Source organism: Scatophagus argus, chromosome 24 (genome assembly GCF_020382885.2).
Source record: "Scatophagus argus isolate fScaArg1 chromosome 24, fScaArg1.pri, whole genome shotgun sequence".
NCBI classification, from domain to species: Eukaryota; Metazoa; Chordata; class Actinopteri; family Scatophagidae; genus Scatophagus; species Scatophagus argus.
The window spans coordinates 1625616-1644570 of NC_058516.1; the positions used below are offsets into that span (position 1 = coordinate 1625616).

Below are 18955 nucleotides of genomic sequence, written 5' to 3' on the forward strand. Positions count from 1 at the left end.
AGCCAGCTGCCTTCTGACTGCCTGCACATCCGGTCAGCCTGTGACTGTGCCTGGCCATCTCTCCACCCAGCTGTCCTGTGACACGCCCACCCATCTCCCCACCCAGTGGCTCTGTGACTCCACCCATCCATGCAGTGGCCCTGTGACCCTGGCCCCTGTCCACCTACCCAGTTGCTCTGTGGCCCTCCCTCCCTCCCTCCCTGTGTATAGAAGTGTAAATTATTTGTAAAAGTGTAAGTATGTTAGTGGATATAATGAGTAAGTGCTCAGTGAGGTGGGGAAGTGAGGAGGATTTTTTATTGAAGCACTTTGCAGGTGACAAAGTGAATTTAATAGAAGAGGTCGGGCAGAGTGCTCTTGGAAGCCTCCACCCACCCACACATGCATGCACAGTTTTTTGACAAGACTGTACTGTAGTGACTGTATTTAGCATGTAAAGGCAGACAGAGCATATCAGCTAAAATGGAGAATGGATGCAACCCAAAGTACAGTGTGAAGATGTGGAAGAAGTTGTGCTGTCCTCGGTTGTAGTCTTGAAATTGTGCAGTGATCTGAAAGGAAGAAATAAATAATGTGAACAGTGTTGTGACTTGACGCTTCAGTAACAATTATGACTGTGAATGATGCTTACCTTTTGCAGGCTGTGTGTTTTGGTTGTGGAGCTGCAAGTTGGTTGCAGGTTTTGTCTGAAAAGGCAGACACAGAAGCTTCAGTCAGGGGTGGCAGTGCTGTTCATAAGTGAGACATTGGAGGAAGAAAGTATTGTTTTACATGGCAACTTGCTGTGGTGGGGTTTGGGGTAGTGCTAAGAGAGACAAAGTGTGTGGAGTGTTTGATGATGACAGTTGGAGAGTGACATGGGAGAAAGGAACTTTTACTTGCTTCCTGTCTTTACTGATGAAGGCTGTGATGTGGCTGAACACAGAGAGCTCAGGTGGTGGAGTGCGAGGTCCATGTTCTGAGGTGGTCTCTGGAGTGCTGTGGGGTTTGACTGCTCCTGGTGTGTGAACATTGGGAGAAGAAGTAGTCATGTGGGATAGGTTGGTTTAGGATGTCATGAAGTGAAACTGACATGAACAGAAGAGTAAATAGTTGAGGAAAAAGGAAATGTGTCAGCTGTTGTTAGTGTTGTTTGCAAACAAACCTTAGCAAGAGTGATGTTGTGCTTCTGCAGCTGTGTGTGGCATGTGTGTAGAAACAGAAATGCAATATGGCAGCCACAGGGGAATATACACCCTGTCCACTGCTCCATCATACTGCCTGTCCAATGAGCTGTTGTAGATGTTGTCACGGTTTCCCACCTGTGTTGTTGTTGTTAATGTTGGTGTTGAAGTTGTAGTTGTTCTGCAGGTCTTCCAGGTTGCTGATGTTGTGATTTGGGATCTGACAAAGAATATTGGAGCAGAACAGAAGGTGGTGGTTACATGTTGGAGGTTTGTCCTTAGACCATGACCCCATGCATGTGTGTCAGTGGTCCCACCTGAAGTCTGTGTTTCGTGTCTTTCACTGTGTTGTCCAGCTTCTGTTTGTCCACCGCCATGGCCGACACCACCTCCTCGCTGTCCTGCTGCAGATGGGAAGGCACAGGCTTTGAGTATTTAGTGTTGTGTGTAGTGTATTGGCACAGTGTTAGCATGTTGTTCATCAGTGCAGGACAGCCAAATGTTTTCACTGTAGTCTGTTCATGAGTGTACTGACTTTGTGATGGACAAGTGTTGTAAGGGAGTGTGGTGTTATTGTAGCATATGTGTGTTTTGGTTAAGTTAAGTTAAGTGAAGTTGAAGCTGAGCTGCCACTTCAGGTGTGACTGTAAATCAGTGAGATTAGTGAAGAGCTGTTTGAGGGAAGTGTGAAGCAGAGTGTGATGTCGTTGTACAGAACAGTCAGACAAAGAAAGGATGATGGATGATGTCGTACCTGCGTGACTGCGGTCCCGTGTTGGTTACGTTCCTTTGAGGAGGAAGAGGATTTATCCTTCGCCGGTGCGGCAGCCGCCGCTGTTCCTGTTTCCGTCCGTGCCCCCCCCCCCTCTGAGTCGTCACGAAGTCCCCGGGAGCGTCTTACGCCGTGAGGCGCCCTGGGCGAGCTGTGATCTTTCGGTGCGTGGGTGAGGAGCGACCTGCTCTTCGCTAAAGGAGTCATCCGCTCCTCTGGACTTCCTGTCAGCCTTTTGTTTGTCCGCCTGAACAAAAGGGAATAAAGAGAGGAAGTCAGGCAAGGAAGGGAAAGGATGTGGTGTGGTGTTGTGTTGAGGTGGAGCTCTGGCGCCATCTGCTGTCAGTACAGGAGAACTGCTGTCAATAGTAGTTTTAGCTGTCGTCTTTGGTGAGATGCGAGGAGCGAGTGTTATGTGGACACGCGCTGTTGATGTGTACGAGTGATCTGACAATATATATGTGTGTGTGTGTGTGTGTGTAAGCAAGTACATGTGTGAGATTTCAGTTTGGCTCAGGTGTGTGGCTGAGTGTGGAAGGTGTATAGTAAAGTACTATGTGTAGCGGTGTGAGTGTGTGTAGAAGCTGGGCACTTATCTTTTCGTTCGGTCTCAGTGTGTGTGTGTGTGGGGGGGGGGGGAGGGGGGGTTGGGCCAATGAGGGAGGTGAGCAGCAGGGACACGCCCACTGAATCAGGTGTACGGAGAGGCTGATTGACCTAAACGCGCTCACCTGTGTGGTGATTAGGGGCTGATTGTTGCGTGGAATTGAAGGCGGATGTATAAAACAAGCCACTCACCCTGGAGCGTCAGCGGAAGCGTCAGCCGCGTGTCAGCCGTCGTGTTCAGCCACTCGTGTGAAGACCATCTCGGGTAAAGACCTGCGAGTCAACCTGCGCGAGTCCACCGAGCAAGGCCAGCAGGCCAGGACACTAACGTCGATTTTACGGCCACGGTAAGCGCCTTCTCCGTCCTTATCACACATTCCGCTGCTCCTCTCTCTCCCTGCTTCTTCCCACAGACATCCCGCCCGATGTCTCTCGCCGTGGCCTCCACACGCCGCTGCCAACCCCCGCTCCCCACGGCCACGCCGCGCTGCCCGGGGGCCTCTCCAACTGCCACTCCGAGCACATGTGAGGTGCGCGTCACGGCGCACCTCACATGTGCTCTCACTGAAACCTCAACTCGGACTCCGAAAACTACCACCCCGACCGTGCTCCGCTCCAAACACACCGACAACGCTGCGACACAATCCAACCGCCTGACCGAGTACCCGCGCCATCAACTCCTCGCACACCTGAAGCCGCCGCACTGTTTCCTGGAGATCTCAGCCGCCGCAGCGTGTTTGAAATGGCTTCCACCAGTTTGTCCAGTGCGAAACACAAACGTTAAAAAAGCCCCCCGTACACACACACACTCCTGAACACATAACAATACCTCTTAGCCCCACGTGCCAAACGCATGTCAAATGACCCATGACCTGTGACGTCATCATTAATGGCCCTTCGCTTCCCACCAACACACTATTTGCCTTTAATCTCGTGCTAACACTCCTGACATTCTCATTTTCAGTGACCACATTGACAAGAACACCTTCCCAATGGCCCAAAACAGCACCAACTGTTGCTCCATCATGTCTCCTCTCACTATCATTACACACCATTTCATTCACAGTCTGCTAGCGCCACCTTCTGGCTACTTTGAGAACACACCACACTTCCACACACCTGTAGTCATTTCAGGGAATTATCCACACTTTATTAAGTCTTCTTGGTACACAACACACTCAAACACTCACATTTACTACAACATTCACATTAAAAACCTGGATCAAGAGGACAACAGTACAACAACTCGTTCACCTGGCTCCACACCTTCTCTAACCACACACACTCCAACATCTCCCAACTCAGTCACAAACCACAGTACCACACTCCTCCACACGCTCCTTTAAGCCACATGTCCAAGTTACAACAAACACCCCCCCCCCCCCCCACACACACACACCTGGACCAGCCCTCACTGATATCCACTCAGAAACTCAATAACTACACATTACAAACACACACTGAACATGAACATCTCATCTCAAAGGCTGGATGTTCAGGCTCAGGAAGCTCAGCATGTGCTGCAGGAAACCCAAAAAGCCCAATAACCCTTCACCAGGCACCTCAACCAACAACACCACCTACAAAGTTTACCACACACGCTTCAATTGGCAAACATGGTCACCTCCCTGATCACACACACACACACACACACACACACCAACCTACACCAGCTGGCATCCAGCAAACAGTACACTCACATCACACACTGCAACAACTGCTTCCCTTCCTAAGGCTCACCATACAAGCCCCATCACATACAGCTTGGCCACCACAATCCAACCAAGCACCTTCATCACACCTACTAATGACATCACAGTCAAGTCCACCACACTCACCACCTCCACCACCGATATCCAGCCAAACTCCTCTCTCCAGCACAGGAACATCACCACTACATCCAGCTCAAGCTCAAACCTAATCCCCACAAACTCTGCATGTCCATCCATGACTGCACCCGCTGGTCCATCACTATACCCACCCATCAGCACCTCCACCTGCATATGAAACAGCCACACCTCTACCAAGTACACCTCCTCACTAACTTCAGCTCTTCACCAACCCAGCCTCACTCCCCTCCACACACCACCCACTATTCACTAACAGCCAATTACTCAACTCCACATCTGCCACAACAAACACCAGCCAAACACTCCCAAGCACACTAAGCCCATACAACCACCCACTTCAACCCACAGGGATGGAGCAACTCATAGCCTCCCCCTGTGCTACACCACAGCCATGCTGCCACAGAGCAACACAAACTCACTTTGCCCTGCTCAACATGGCCAACCATACACTGCTCAACCTACATAAACCCCTCACTCACCAACACCTTCACACATGACCCCCCCAGCCACAACATTGCAGGCCCTTCAACACAAGCATGGCCAGCCTCACCAAATTACTACCAACTGAACTGGCCACCATTCTGTACACCAGCAGTGCTGCACTGCCACACACATCATCACAACACACTGCACACCTGACCTGGAATACCTGCCTGGAAAATACACACCACTCAAGACCATCACACAGTTCTGCCCCATCCTGATCAGAGCTGTCTACACTCCACCACAGCCTAAAGTGAACCTCGCACTACACAAACTCCACCTTCTCATCAGCACACACATGAACTCCAACCAACAGGCAGCTGTGATTGTGGCCACACACTTCAATCACCTGGAAGTCTAAGCACTGCTCCCACAAGTCCACACACCTTCCCACCACACACAATAACATACCCAATCAACTTTACTGACATACTAACACCCCAGCAGCATACAAGGCTGCAGCAGCTCCTCACCTGGGCGTGTCGGATCACACCTCCGTGGAGCTCACTCCACCATATAAACCTCTGATCTGCAGGACAAAACCAACCATCTAAACACTTCAGCTGTGGACTGAGGAGACTTCCTGAGCGCTACAGAACCCTTTTCAACTCACCAACTGGGAAATATTTAAACATGATTCATACCTGGAGGCCTACACATCAACCACCCTGGACTATGTCTGCAGTTCAGCACTGATGCTGTTCTACCCACAAAGTCCATCAAGGTGCTTACAAACCACAAACCACGGTGTGACAGCACACTGCAGTGTCTGGTCAAAGCCCACAATGAAGCCTACAGCTCAGCTGACAGGCAGGCATACAGCAGCACTCACACACACCTGAGGAAGACCATCCAGCAGGCTGAACACAGCTACACACATCACAATGAGGGCCACTTCACTGACAACACCCCACAGGACACATGGACAGGCACCACAACCACTACAGACTACAGGAAGAGCATCCACCACACCAACCACAACCCCACTCTGCCCGACACCTTAAACACTTTCTTCACACACTGAGACACACCTGGCAGCAACACCAGCTGAGCTCCACCCTGAGGAGGATCAACACCAACAAAGCCACAGTACCACATAAAGAGTCACCTCAGCTCCTGAAGCTGCATGCCCACCAGCTGGCTGCACTTTTGCTGGACATTCTCCACCCGTCCCTGCAGCTCACTTCAGTTCCTGTGTGCCTCAAACTGAGAGGATCATCTTAACTCACATCAAGGACATAATCCCTGCTACTCCAGACCGACATCAGTTCGCCTACAGGGAGAACCGATCCACACAGCAGACACTCTCATTAGCACTGCACACGGCCCTGACTCACCTGGAGCATCCTAACACCTACTTCAACATGTTATTTGCAGATTTGAATTCACCTTTCAATGCTGTCATCCCAGACAAGCTCACACTCAAACTCCACCACCCTGGACTGTCTGCCCCTCTGAGCTTCTGGATCACAGACTTTCTCATCCACGAGTCTAAAATGACAACAACAGAGGACCGCACATCATCCACACCGACGCTGAGCACAGGCACACCACAGGGGTGGGCGCTCAGCCGGGCCCTTTTCACCCCATTCAACCATGACCGCTCTGCTACTCGTTCCACAAACGTGGCTGTGAAGTTTGCACATCACACAACAATGACACTCACAACAGAGGACACTCATGGAGAGCAGGTGGAGCAGGTGGCCAACATCAACTTCCTGGGCATCCACATTACATCTGACCTCACTTGAGCCACACATACATCTCACCTGGTGAAGAAGGCCCAACACAGCCTCTTCTTCCTCATGCAGGAAGCTCAAAAGGACTGGACTCTCCCCTCAGCCTGTGACAAACTTCTACCAAACCACAACAGAAAACATCCTCCATCTGAGCACTATTCACTTCTTCACTCGTTTCTTTGATGTTTCTCCATACTTCACTCCACAATACTTCACAAAGTATCACAGTGATGCAGTATCAAAGCAGAGTCCTCCACCCCGCAGGCTGACCATCAGTCTTCTCACCACTCCATGCTCTCCATCCACTTGCTCAGGTACTGACGGATGTCCATGGGGAACGGGTCCTCATACAGCTGCTCCACCTGCTCCAGGTACTCACCCTCCACCTTCTGGAGCTGGCCTCATTGCGCCATCTTCAGGTGAACAGTGCAGTGAAGTGTGCTTCCTCACACTTTTTGTTCATCCATTTGTGATCTTTACCAATATTAACATTACTATCCATACCAACATGAACATGTGACACTCAAAAATCTTTGCAAAAACATTCCTTTTTATTGCTTACTATCTTACTCACTTTTACAATACACTGTTATATGTTACTATTATACATCATTTCTTTATTTCTTGCCACTAAGTACATTACTAACTTTACAAGTTCACTACTACATACTTATACATAGAACATATTGCTATAAACACTTGCCACACAAACTTGTTTACACATCTACATAATAAATAACACACCACAACAGCACCGTGCCTCCACACACAACACACCACCAGCCCTGTTGTGCTTACCCAGCACACACACACACCACACCATGACATGCAAACAATTTACTGATGTGCACACACACACACACACACACACACACACTCCCACACATCTATACACTGCAGCCTGTGCCGATCACTCTGAACTCCTCACAAACATTCAGCTGCAGACATCATCTTGGGCCAACACTTCAGCTTGACGAGACAACAGACAAAACAGGACTGACAGAGGTCATCTGCGTCACTCACACAGACAGACACAACACTATTTTTGACCATGTCACCCCGCCACCGTTACGCACACACTTTCTTCCATGTGTGCATGCAAGGGTCAGAGTATCCTGAAGACACTGTCAGGCACAATCCATATCCTCTTCCCTCATCCATGGAAGCGTTCCTGTGAAACAAACACACACACACACACACATGACCATGCAACACTTTCAAAACTCAAACAAGCCCAATCACACCCTTAAACAGTGTGCCACACACACACACACATCTCTACACAGAACTCACCGTGACTGGAGTCCTGCTTCACCGCTGACTTCTGACACCTGTGAACACAGAACACCTGACATCACACATCACATGTCTGTCGGGGGAATCACAACAAATCGCTCACACAGGAGTAACTAACGTTAGCTGCCTCATCAGCAGTTGACACAACTTTCTAAGGTGGGCCAGCATACCTTCACTCAGGTGACACTTCCTTACCTACTGTTGTTGTCCTCCCATCTCAGAACACACACAAATAACATGAACTTGACTCACTCGGTCATCACTTTGTGCACTCTACAGGGGACAAGAAGGGACCGCCAACCCTGGGCCTGCAGTTTCATCAACTTCCTGTTCACTGCTTCCTGACTCTCCTCCAGATGCCTTCACTTCACTTCTGCTCCATGTCCTGCTCGTCTGACACACACACATTTCTCAAACACACTTTGCAACTACTTCTGCAGACAAACATGTCCTCACAAGGTCACACTTCCTCTTTCTAATTCTCCTCTCACTTTAACAACAACACACAAACAGTGACTGTGAACACACACACAAATCCACGTTGGAACACACTCCCCGTTCTCAAGATGCCACACTTCCACTCTGCAGCCAGCAGAGGGCAGCACAGCACCACGAAAACCACAGCATCATCCCCACCTTTCTGCAACCCTGAGTCTAACTCCATCACCACCACCACCACCACCTTTGACCCTTGCCAACCACACATCACAGGACCACACTGAACTCACAGTTTCATTCCTCTCGCCTGGCCTGTCACACTGACAACACCAATCAGTGGAAAACACACACCTACCAAGGACTTACTTATAAAGTACATCAGTAGGCTGCTTTGGTTCACAGAGAACACATGGACCCATACGTGCATACATACACTTACATTAAAACAATGACATATATGCACACACACATAGGCTACACATCCTGTGCCTCTGCCCTTCTCCCGTTGCCTCAGGACAACTCCAGCATTGCTTCCCTCAGGCCCAATTCCTGAATCACTCAGGACACATGACCACACCATGTTCGGGATACATTACCACCCACTCCTACTGACTTAGGTTCACATGTCACATGTTATTACAGTAAGGTACAAACAAACAAACCCTCTCGTCTGTAATCCTTACCTGATTCTATTAGGCTTCCATATGGCTTCTTTCCCTGCTCCCCACCATCCATTGCACCTACATGACCATGACACCATTTCACCTGTTTTCACCCATCACATTTGAACAGTGACTTCACTGATACACACAAACACACTCAACACACACACAACATGACATACAATTACTCCTACAACACACAAAACCATCAACTGATGAGCCTCCACCTTCCAATGACTCTTACGAGCCAGCAATACAAAGTACATTCGGCCATGCTTCAGGTACGACACCCTCCATCACACGTCCCCCTTCACAGAACGTGGACGGCTTCTGTTTGCAAATGACGCCTTCAACCACTCACATTTAGCTGATGCATCCACATACTTTTGGACATATACATAAACACCCAACTTCTCAGCCAACACTGTCCCCCACTCATACTTTCACTTTTCTTACTTCATCCTAACCTCTCATTTAACCATTTCCTGATTTTCCATTCAACAACCACTGGGATTCTCAACACTTCAAGACCAACTGAACCCCAACACAACTTTTTCCTGTTCACAATCAATTTCTATAAGAACTTAGTCAGCCTACTGATTGATTCGGGTCCAAATCCAGCCGTGTCAGTGGAAACTATTTGCATTCTCTCTGTCTTGTGTTGCACGTTTGCACATCGACTGCCCTCTACAGGTTGAGACACGCTATAACAACTGAATTCAGTGAGCGGCTGAGCTGGGTGGTAACACTTTCACGTTCTGGATGCATTTTTACAATTTCATGTACAGCACATGTGAACTCAGAAGTCTCAGGTTCAGTCACTCTCTAAGCTTCATTTTGCAGATGGTCACTGGGGTTTCCCTGTAGCCAATGATTCACCAAATCCCCTTTCTGAAGCCGTGTGAGGACACCTTGTTACTATTATTACTGCACTCATGTCTCCTCCTGACCACACTCCTCACATCGCACATTCAAACTCCATTTGTTTCTATTCTTTGGTCCCAACAACTCAACACATTTGCTCTGTTGTCTCGCACCTCACGTATTTCACATAATGTCTGCGTTTCCTCCCAGAACAAAGCCCACACAGGTCCATGCCAAACATTGTTGTTCATCCCCATTTTCACTGTGTGTCCATCCCGCAGCTCCACTACTTTGCATTTCTAATAAACCCACTTTTCTTTTCACCCTCTGAGCTCTCAATTTCCACCTCTTAGTTTCTCTTTCTGCCTCCCACAACTTTGTTCCATTTCTCATTCTCTGGCATAATTACAGCTTTATAGCACTCGCCGCCGGTCAGGCATGCTGGAGATACACCCCCCCCCCCAACACTTCCTTTTTGTTTTTTTTTTGGTGTTTTCTTTTTTTTTTGGTTGGGTTCTCATTAATAATTCACAGACACAGAATGGAAAATTTGAGTGCAATTTGCAGCTGCTGAATCCCAGTTATTGTTTTGCAGGGTGTTGAGCAGAAAGAGAAAACCTCGGACGAAAGCTTTGTAGTCCTGAATGTAATTTGGCTGCGTCTCCCCGACGGGACACGTGTCCTCTGAAGGGGACGGGAGACGGCTCCGTCCACACAGTCAAACTCAGAGTCCTCGTCTGTCGCTCCGCATTTGCTTAATGCTTTCACACAGTGTTTGTTCATATCTATACCTCGTAACTGCCTATGTTTAATTCCGTTTGTTTGCATTCCACCGGGCTGCCACTGAATTATTCAGAGCGGGCCGAGCGCCTTCGCAAAGATGACAAAGAGCAGGAAACGGGAAACGTTGGACCCACTTCCCAAATCCTGGCTCAAACAGCCGGGGGGCCACAGAACCACGCGCACCCCAGTCGACTCCTGCTGCGGACCTTCGTTGCCGCACTCCGTTAGCACCTTGAGGCTTCATTTTATCACACATCGCACTGTGAACTCACCACAGTCCACATCCTGGACCTGCGGACACAATCCAGTTTGGGGGAACAGCAGGCCGCACTTCCTCCGTACTGGAAAGAAGACACTTGAAACATGTGGACACACAACACTGAAGTGCAGCCACTGTTTCCCTGCTTCTTATTTATTGTTTCATATTGTGACCAACTTATTCCATTGCAATGTAAACATAAATGCTTTGCTGTTAATTTCATAGTTACTTCTGTGTTGCTAATATTCCCTGGCTTATTCAGTGACTTCCAACAGAAACATCAGGCCAGTTTCAGCTTCCACTGTAACTTTTGTGTGCTTCACAGAGCTGCTAAAAACACTTCCACTGTTTACATCTTGTTTATCCTGCTTGTTCTTACATTTATATAGTGTTGCTTTATATTTATAGTCTAAAGTAAGACCAGGGAAACTAATTTTGTACCACCTCATGTTTCTACATGTGTGAAATGACAATAAAGCCCCTTGAATCCTTGCTTGATTTAACATCACTTACTTTTACTTTCAGTATTCCTTTAGCTAGTAGCAACCACCCCATTGGTCTTCATGCATATTTTGAATTTCATGGAAAGCTCACATTAAGTGACAACTCTGTGGTTTGCTTACTAGCAGAAAACCTACAGCTAAGGACAGTATACTTCATACACAGCAGGAAAACTGACCCCGCCTCCACAACCGACATTAGCAACAGACAGCAGCGTCTGGAAGCGTGACATTTCTTTAGACTCCATTTTTCGTCTTGCGTTTCAATGACGCTACACTCAAATGACCCACGGTTTGGTTTTTGTCACTTCAACCATCACAAATAACCTCAGCGCCTCGTTAGCTTCACAACATTCATATGTCCATATTAAACAGCTCTTTCAAAACCGTCAAATGAATGAATAGCGGATCACAACAGAAACGCTTTCACTGGCATCTCGTGCATTTACACTTTTGCACATCCATTGTGAGCAACTTAGCCAAGAGACGACCAACTTCTCTACATCCCATTTACAAACTCCAAACACAAAACAGCAGGCCCACTGCGCAGACCTTCAGCACAAAACACCGTAACGCCCGCCTCGTCATTGGGCCAATGAACAGCCTGCTGGTCAAACTAACACACGACCAAACAAACAAGTGGCCATACAAATGAACAAGTGGCTGGCCACGCCAACAAACCACAGCCAAATGAATGAATGAAAGAACGACAGCCGAACGAACCAACGACACATGGATGAACAAATGAACAACAGTTGCACACACAAACAAACAACTGCTCGGTCGCACAAACGAATGGCAGAACGAATAAGTGAATGACAGCCAAACAACATAACAAACAGCAGCCAAACAAACAAACAGCAGCTGAAAGAACAAACAATCGAAAGCCGCACGAACAAACAACAGTCGAACGAACAAACGAACAGACAAACGAACAACTGGCTGGCTGCATCAACAAAGGACAATCGTACAAATGAACAAACCAACAACAGCCAAATAAACAGACGAATGACAGCTAAACATGCACACAAACGACAGCCGAACGCACAAACAACCTACCGGCTGAACAAATGACGGGTGGCCAAACAAACAAACGAACGTACAAACGACCAACAAACGACCACACGACCGATCGAGTGCCCGCACAAACGAACAGATGACAAACACGTCCAAGGTGCTTCTTTCGTTGGTAAAATAATGACATGGAAATGCACACTTCAAATACCTGCTAATGTGCACTTCACTCTTCCTCGCTTGTACTTCTTTATTCTGTTTGCCCATCCATAAATGGACAATTTCTTGACTCAGCAATGTCATCTTTTCCTAACACACTGATCAGCATTTCTGGGTTTCGCAGCATTTTTTTGGTCACTTTGCAGGTTCTCTGCAGGATTTCTTTTGGATGGATGGCAGAAGCATCTGTCACAAACGTTTATTGTGACGATGGGATCGGTGGCCCCGCTGTGTGGTAAGTTTACCGTTATTAACTTTAGCTCTTCAGGGACTTCCTTTGTAAAGGTGCAACTTCCGGCTGCATTGCTGGCTGTCAGTTAGCAGCAGCTCATGTGTGCGTATTTCTGTCCTTACTTAACCATAAATCTTCAAACTCCAAACCGCAAACAAATGAGCAGTTTCTCACCACAGTTTGTTTAACTGTGAATATTATGAGGCAAACACACGTTCAACTTTCTAAACACGATTCACCTTAAGATACCCCATGACGACTTCACTTTCAGGTGTGCATCACACTGCAGGTGATTGTGAAGTCCCATCCAACCCACCTTCACTGCAGTCCTGCTCGCCTGTTGATTTCTGACACCTGGGAGGAAAACGACGTTGGATGTCAGACAGATCAAATGCACTTCAGACTTAATCAACTGAATTAATTTTTCTGTCTAAATCTGATGTGCATGACTGTGTTCAGCTTGTGTGTGTGGCCTTCAGGGCTCAGAGGAAAAAGGGGAAAAAAGAGAAATCACAATGTCTCTCTTTTCCTTTTTTCACCCCCGTTTCGCCCAGCCTGACCTATTTTGTGCCGAGTATCTCATAACCAGAGAGTTTAGGGCTGTTTAATGCTGGGTGACACAGCAGTGTCCTGCAGTCTTTTCTTTCTTAATCCCTGGCATCTTCAGTAAAAGATCTCTCAGAAGAAACAGCACTCGTTTCTGGCATCCAGCCGCCGCAGGGAAGGGGAGATTGTCAGGGCGTATTTCTTCTCTGCTCGCCAGTCATTCCTCAGGAGGGGTGTGTGTGTGTGTGCGTGTGTGTGTGTGTGTCTGCGTGTGTGTGTGTGTGTGTGTGTAGATAAACCCTCCACCCTCCCCTCTTCTTTTTCAGTGAGTTAGGTAAACTGAGGAAGAAGGCGAGGTGGCAGCTTTCCCTCACATCCTTGGAGAACAACTTAAGCTCTGTTTTGAAATTACACGAACGTTTCTCTTGCGTTCCTCTTGTCACCTTGCCTTCAAATTGGCCACAAAACACGCTGAATTGAAACCCGTTCATGCGTTTGCTCCACAGCGGTGGAGGAAGGAGGAAGATGAGGAGGAGGAGGAAGATGCCCAGCGGGCTGGTGTTTCCTGTCATCCTCTGATAGCCACTTTTGTTTGGCCGGAGGAGGTTTGTGCAGAGGGATGCCAAACACGAGGCTGACTGTGCGTCCAGCAATCTCGGCCGCCGAGGAGGACACGGGGTGTGGGGCCCGGACTCGGCCGGTCGTTTAGCGGACACAAACGGTCCCGCGGGATTTCAAAGGACACTGAAATCACATGCAGTCGGACAAACCTTCGTCCACCATATTTAGTTCAGAGATGTCCGAGGACATTCTGTACGTCAACCTCGATCGAACAAATGCTACATTTGAGTCTCTTAGTTATTCAACTGCTTCAAGCCAACGTGAACCCAGCTGCACATTCAAGCTGCGCTTTGCATGATGGGAAGCAGGTACGAAATGGTCACTTTTTCAATCAGAACAACCATTAACACTCCAAGAACTGTTTAACCTGAACGCACCCATCTGGTAAAGTGGCCAGCATGTCACCGTACCAGTTTGTTCTGTTGGCAGTCACAGCACACTGTGCTGCACTGTCAGCTCTGGTCAAGCGTCGTCATTAAACTACACACACTGGCTTTTAAACCTACAAACCTGTTGAACTGTCAGGGTTCAGGTCTGTCGGCTACAAACATCACAGACACGCTGCACTTCCTGGAACGTCACAAGCGTCGAGCCGAACACGCAGAGCATCTCCCACACAGACGTTTCCATTGCAAGTTTAACACCAATCGGTAAACAAAACCCTCACTGACAGGCAGACCTGTGCTGAATCAGACCACACTATGTGGTCATCGCCACTTCAGACAATAAGCTTTTCACACATAACGGTCATGGTGGTGGTGGTGGTGGTGGTAAACAACACTGCACTTACTGTAATGCTCTGGATTAACTCTGTGACACCTGCAGGCTGATTACTTGATCGATCTGATTGATTGATTGATTTCTTTTCCACCCGCTTGCTTAAATGTTAGTACGTCCGACTCGCTCTTTACAAGAAAGCCAAACTAAAAACACAGCTGGGCACACCGAGGTGGCTCGGAAAACACACGAGAACAGCACAGCAACTCGGCTTTCTGCAGCAGCAGATAAGCACGGGGTCGACCCCCCACGGGTCCCGGCTGCAAGGATACCGGGCATCCGGCAGAGCCAAGGTTTCCCCCAATCAAAAGTTCCATTAACCTGGAGCACCGGGAGCTAATTGAGAGCAGGAGAGGGTGAGACGCATCGCCGTGTCCTCTCGGCCGCTGGACTCGCCGACGGGCCGGCGTCAGCACGCGTCGCACGCCTGACATGTTGGTAATTATGTGGGATAATAAGAAGCGAGGTATGGCGACAAAACGGTTTGGCCGAGGGAGTCGGTTTTGGTTGGAAGTGGACTCCTCGAGTAGGACACAATAAGCAGGAAGATTTCTCCAACCTCTGATAACCCTGATCACGTTTCTAAGCATTAAGCAGTGAGAGAGAGAGAGAAAAAATCCACAAATCTGCATTACTGTTTTGAAGATTTATGAATCTCAACTTCACACGTGCTCCTTGGTGGTGGGAGATCACGAGCTCATTATGTTTAGCACCGTTTGCTGATGGTGGTGTCGCTCTTATCTCCCTGAGGGGGTGAAAGATATTCTAATCTGTCCCCCCCAATAGCCTTAAGCCCTGGTACGGCGAGTGGGCCAACTTTTGTTCCGCGTAATCCCTCCACCCCAGTGAGGGGAGGTCATGTTTGTCAAAATGTGGCAAAGTGAACGTGGAATTTGGCCCTCCTCCTCCTCCTCCTCCTCCCCCTCCTCCTCCTCCTTTCCTGGCTTAATTTGGAATTAAAAATGCATGCGATTTTGAACTTTAGATCTCTGGAGAGAGAGCCGTAAACAAGTATGAAATTAAGTGTCTTTTGAAATGCTGCAGCGGGGACGTGAATCGAATCGAGGCGCTCACATTACTCGGCCTCGGCGGGCTTCAGACGGCCGGCCGGGCGACCGCAGTGGCCTCTCGAGTCGGATCCGTGACGGCTAAAACAAAGAGGACGGCCGGAACACCTGAGGGTGAAGAGAGCCGGCGGCGACGTCCTGTGGGAGCCAGTGAAACAATCTCTGTTAATGAACATATTTACAAAGAACAATCCTCTGTGACTGAGATACACATATGGTTTAGTCTCCACCACCTGCTGAAGGACATTTCTGCTCTTTGGCTCCTGAATGCTGCATGTTGTTGGGAATCGGTTTTATTTTCTTTAATACCTTATATTGAAATATTTATTTATATTGAAACTCATCCAAGTGAAAATGTCTGCATTGTTTTTAACCACTTTAGTCTGCCTTTATTTACACACACACACACACACCAGACCTTCTACTTATTTGTCATGTTTATTTCACTGATTTATTTCATTGATTTTATGTTGGTTTCTCATGCTTTCATCTTTGATCCTGTTTAGTCCTGTTTTATTTTCTTGTTTTCACGTTTCTTGTTTCCAAACAAAACTTTGTTGTATCCCTACAGTGACAAAGTGTTTTAAAAACTACCCATAAGCGACTTTGTTCTGTTCCAGCAACGTAAACTGTGCAAACAAACGCAGCGATGACACCTACAACAGAGGTCAGAGGTCACGCTGTCCGACGCAGCACAACCGATCACCCGGGTCTGTTTTCAAACGAGTCCATCGGAAGCTGCTGTATGTGTTATTTATTAAAACAGCATTTCTAAAACAGCCTCGGCATTGAGGTTCGTATGAAAACCTAAATGCGTTTCCTGGTGAACTTCTGCCTTGCTATGTTATTTGTAAGCTTGGTTTCCATGTTTGTGCGCCATCTCTCCGTTTGTTCCTCCGTAAAGCTCTTTGTACTTCGGTCCTGCAGGTTTACTTAAGCTGTCTGAGAGGTCAGTTTAAACCAAATGGCTCAAAATAATCTCAAAAAAAAATGAAGGATCAACTAAAAGAGATGCTGAAAAGCAGAAGCACAGACGGCTGGAAACTTGTTTTACAAAGTGAGGACAAATCCTGCAGCGGACCTGCTCGTTACCGTCCTCCACAAGCAGCTGAGTCGCTGCCACAGCAGCGCAGCTAAACTTTGTGACCTCGACGGTGGAGGCCACGAGGAGGCGAAGCGAGCGGCCCGACCGCCGCAGTCATCTGTCGGAGCGGCAGACAGTTTGACCAGGGGAGCGACCCCCCCCGATGACGGATGGCGAGCGGCCGGAAACGAGCGCCTTTATCAGGCCGCATTATCCGCCAGCAGCCGATCCAGACGGGCCAGATTTTTATCGAACTGTATTGGATTTAGTAATTTCCTTTTCCAAGACGAATGGATTGAGATACTGAGGGTGAGAGAAGGGGGAGGTGGGTGCTTATTGTCTGCAACCCTGGGCTGATTATTACTTATCATCCATTTTGTATTTTGGCCTCGTCCACACTCGCGCTGTTTATTGCTCTCAGTCCACCTTCACCTTCCTGTGCAACCGGCGACAGCTCACAAATCTTCACACAAGGAGCTTCGACTCGACGGGCTTCACGTGGCTTCACGACAACACAACACCACATTTAAAGAGGCCCTCATCACCTCCTGAAAACATCGTTTCTTTGCTGCCATCTGCTGGTAAAACTTCTCACCAATTAAAGTTTGGTGAAAAGCTGCAGTCCTGCTCAAATCAGGAAGTCGTTGCTGACGAGACTCACTCTGCTTCGGTTTGTGACTTTAAGCCTGACCTACAGGCTAATCCATCCGGTCTCAGTTTCCATTAAAATAAAGTTCAGCTTGTTCTTCCACTTGCCAACAAACACCCACAACGAGACACAAAAGGACACGTATCGAGTCTGAAATTTAGACCCTCAGTGTGTGAACCCACCGCACGATTTTAAAACTAGGAACTTTTCTGATGACTGGCGTGCTCGCCGAGTGCTTCGACTGTGCGGTTTGTTTGGCTGAACTCTGCTGGACTCAGGTCTGTTTTGCAGACAGATCGTAAATCTGATGGGAACCCCTGATTAAGCAGACATCCTCAACACTATCTCGCAGTTATCTCCCCACGCAGGAACAACAATGACATATTTGCATGTGATTTCATTTGTCTTCGTCCGGCGTTATTTTCCCGGGCCTGTTTCACACGACGGCCTCGTCCGCTAACGGCGCCGTTAGGGGGTTTGGATTAAAGCCTTCGCCAAATGGCATATGTTATGTCCTCCCACCTTCCTCCCTCGTCTCCCTCTCTGTGTGGAACTTGTGTGCACAGATCCCACGGCTGCGAACACAGGCGGGGGAGGCACCTCGCGCCGATCAAAGCCGTGTCAGGTAATTTCACACTCTCACACGCGTGCAGCCACGTCGGCCTCCCCCGAGCTAACTCATTACCTGCCTCAGCCGCCGAGCGCACGCAGGACGCGCCTTCTGGACACGCTGGCGTTAAACAAGCTGCGCAGGTGGGGGGGGGGAGGAGAGGGGAGGGTCTGCGGTACTTAACGTGGAGGTGAAAAGCGACAGCGACGAGCAGCTTGGACTGAGACGCGGTTCTTACTTATCCAGAGGGGCCTTTTGGGGTGAAACGCTGGAAAAAACGCAGTGTGACAGACCTGCGTATCCTCAAACAGAGGCTGACCGGCGCAGGCAGCCCCCGCCCACACCTTGTAGCGACGGCGCCGACGAGAGCGAGGCTGCAAGGTTGCGGGCTCGGGGTTCAACTTCTGCAGGCTCAGTGAGAGCAGAGAAGAGAGAAATCAAGGGTCGGGGGCCCTGCCAGCTGCTTTTCTCCCTCTCCTTCGGCTCTCTCACACACACCCCCAACCTCCCCCCGCCGTCCTGCCCCCTCCAACACCATCGTCACTCCTACAACCTCCCCGCCAACCTCCCAGGAGCTGTCAAGAGGGGGGAGGACCGGACCTGCCAGCATGCATCTGGCTGACAGGCGACTGGGAAGGTGCACTGCGAGCGCACGTCACAATCAATAACCCCCGCTGAGAGCGATGGACTGGAGGTGGGGGGTGCAGACGCCCACCAGCCA

At 48.8% G+C, this 18955-nt stretch overlaps 1 protein-coding gene and 1 long non-coding RNA gene across 4 annotated transcripts in view; both read right to left on the reverse strand.

Moving 5' to 3' along the window:
• Positions 1-270: 270 nt before the first annotated feature.
• LOC124055552 lies at positions 271-2995 on the reverse strand. The gene is made up of 7 exons (XM_046382444.1): positions 2734-2995; positions 1918-2182; positions 1481-1567; positions 1302-1383; positions 883-997; positions 632-686; positions 271-551 (listed from the first exon to the last, which is right to left on the reverse strand). The coding sequence occupies exons 2-7, from the start codon at positions 2140-2142 to the stop codon at positions 330-332; spliced, it is 786 nt and encodes a 261-aa protein (XP_046238400.1). The 5' UTR covers positions 2143-2182; positions 2734-2995; the 3' UTR covers positions 271-329.
• A 9600-nt stretch (positions 2996-12595) lies between these two features.
• Positions 12596-18955, reverse strand: part of LOC124055639 — a 34219-nt gene continuing 27859 nt past the window's right edge. For all 3 annotated transcript variants that reach the window (XR_006842747.1, XR_006842748.1, XR_006842746.1), the window contains one exon: positions 12596-13234. This is a non-coding gene — a long non-coding RNA (uncharacterized LOC124055639). The remainder of the gene's footprint in view (positions 13235-18955) is intronic.

Coding starts and splice junctions, on each gene's coding strand:
- LOC124055552 (XM_046382444.1), bottom strand. CDS start 2,142: ATGACTCCTTTAGCGAAGAGCAGGTCGCTCCTCACCCACGCACCGAAA. Junction 1,568..1,917: donor ACGGGACCGCAGTCACGCAG/GTACGACATCAT, acceptor TCCCATCTGCAG/CAGGACAGCGAGGAGGTGGT. Junction 552..631: donor AAACACACAGCCTGCAAAAG/GTAAGCATCATT, acceptor TCTTCCTTTCAG/ATCACTGCACAATTTCAAGA.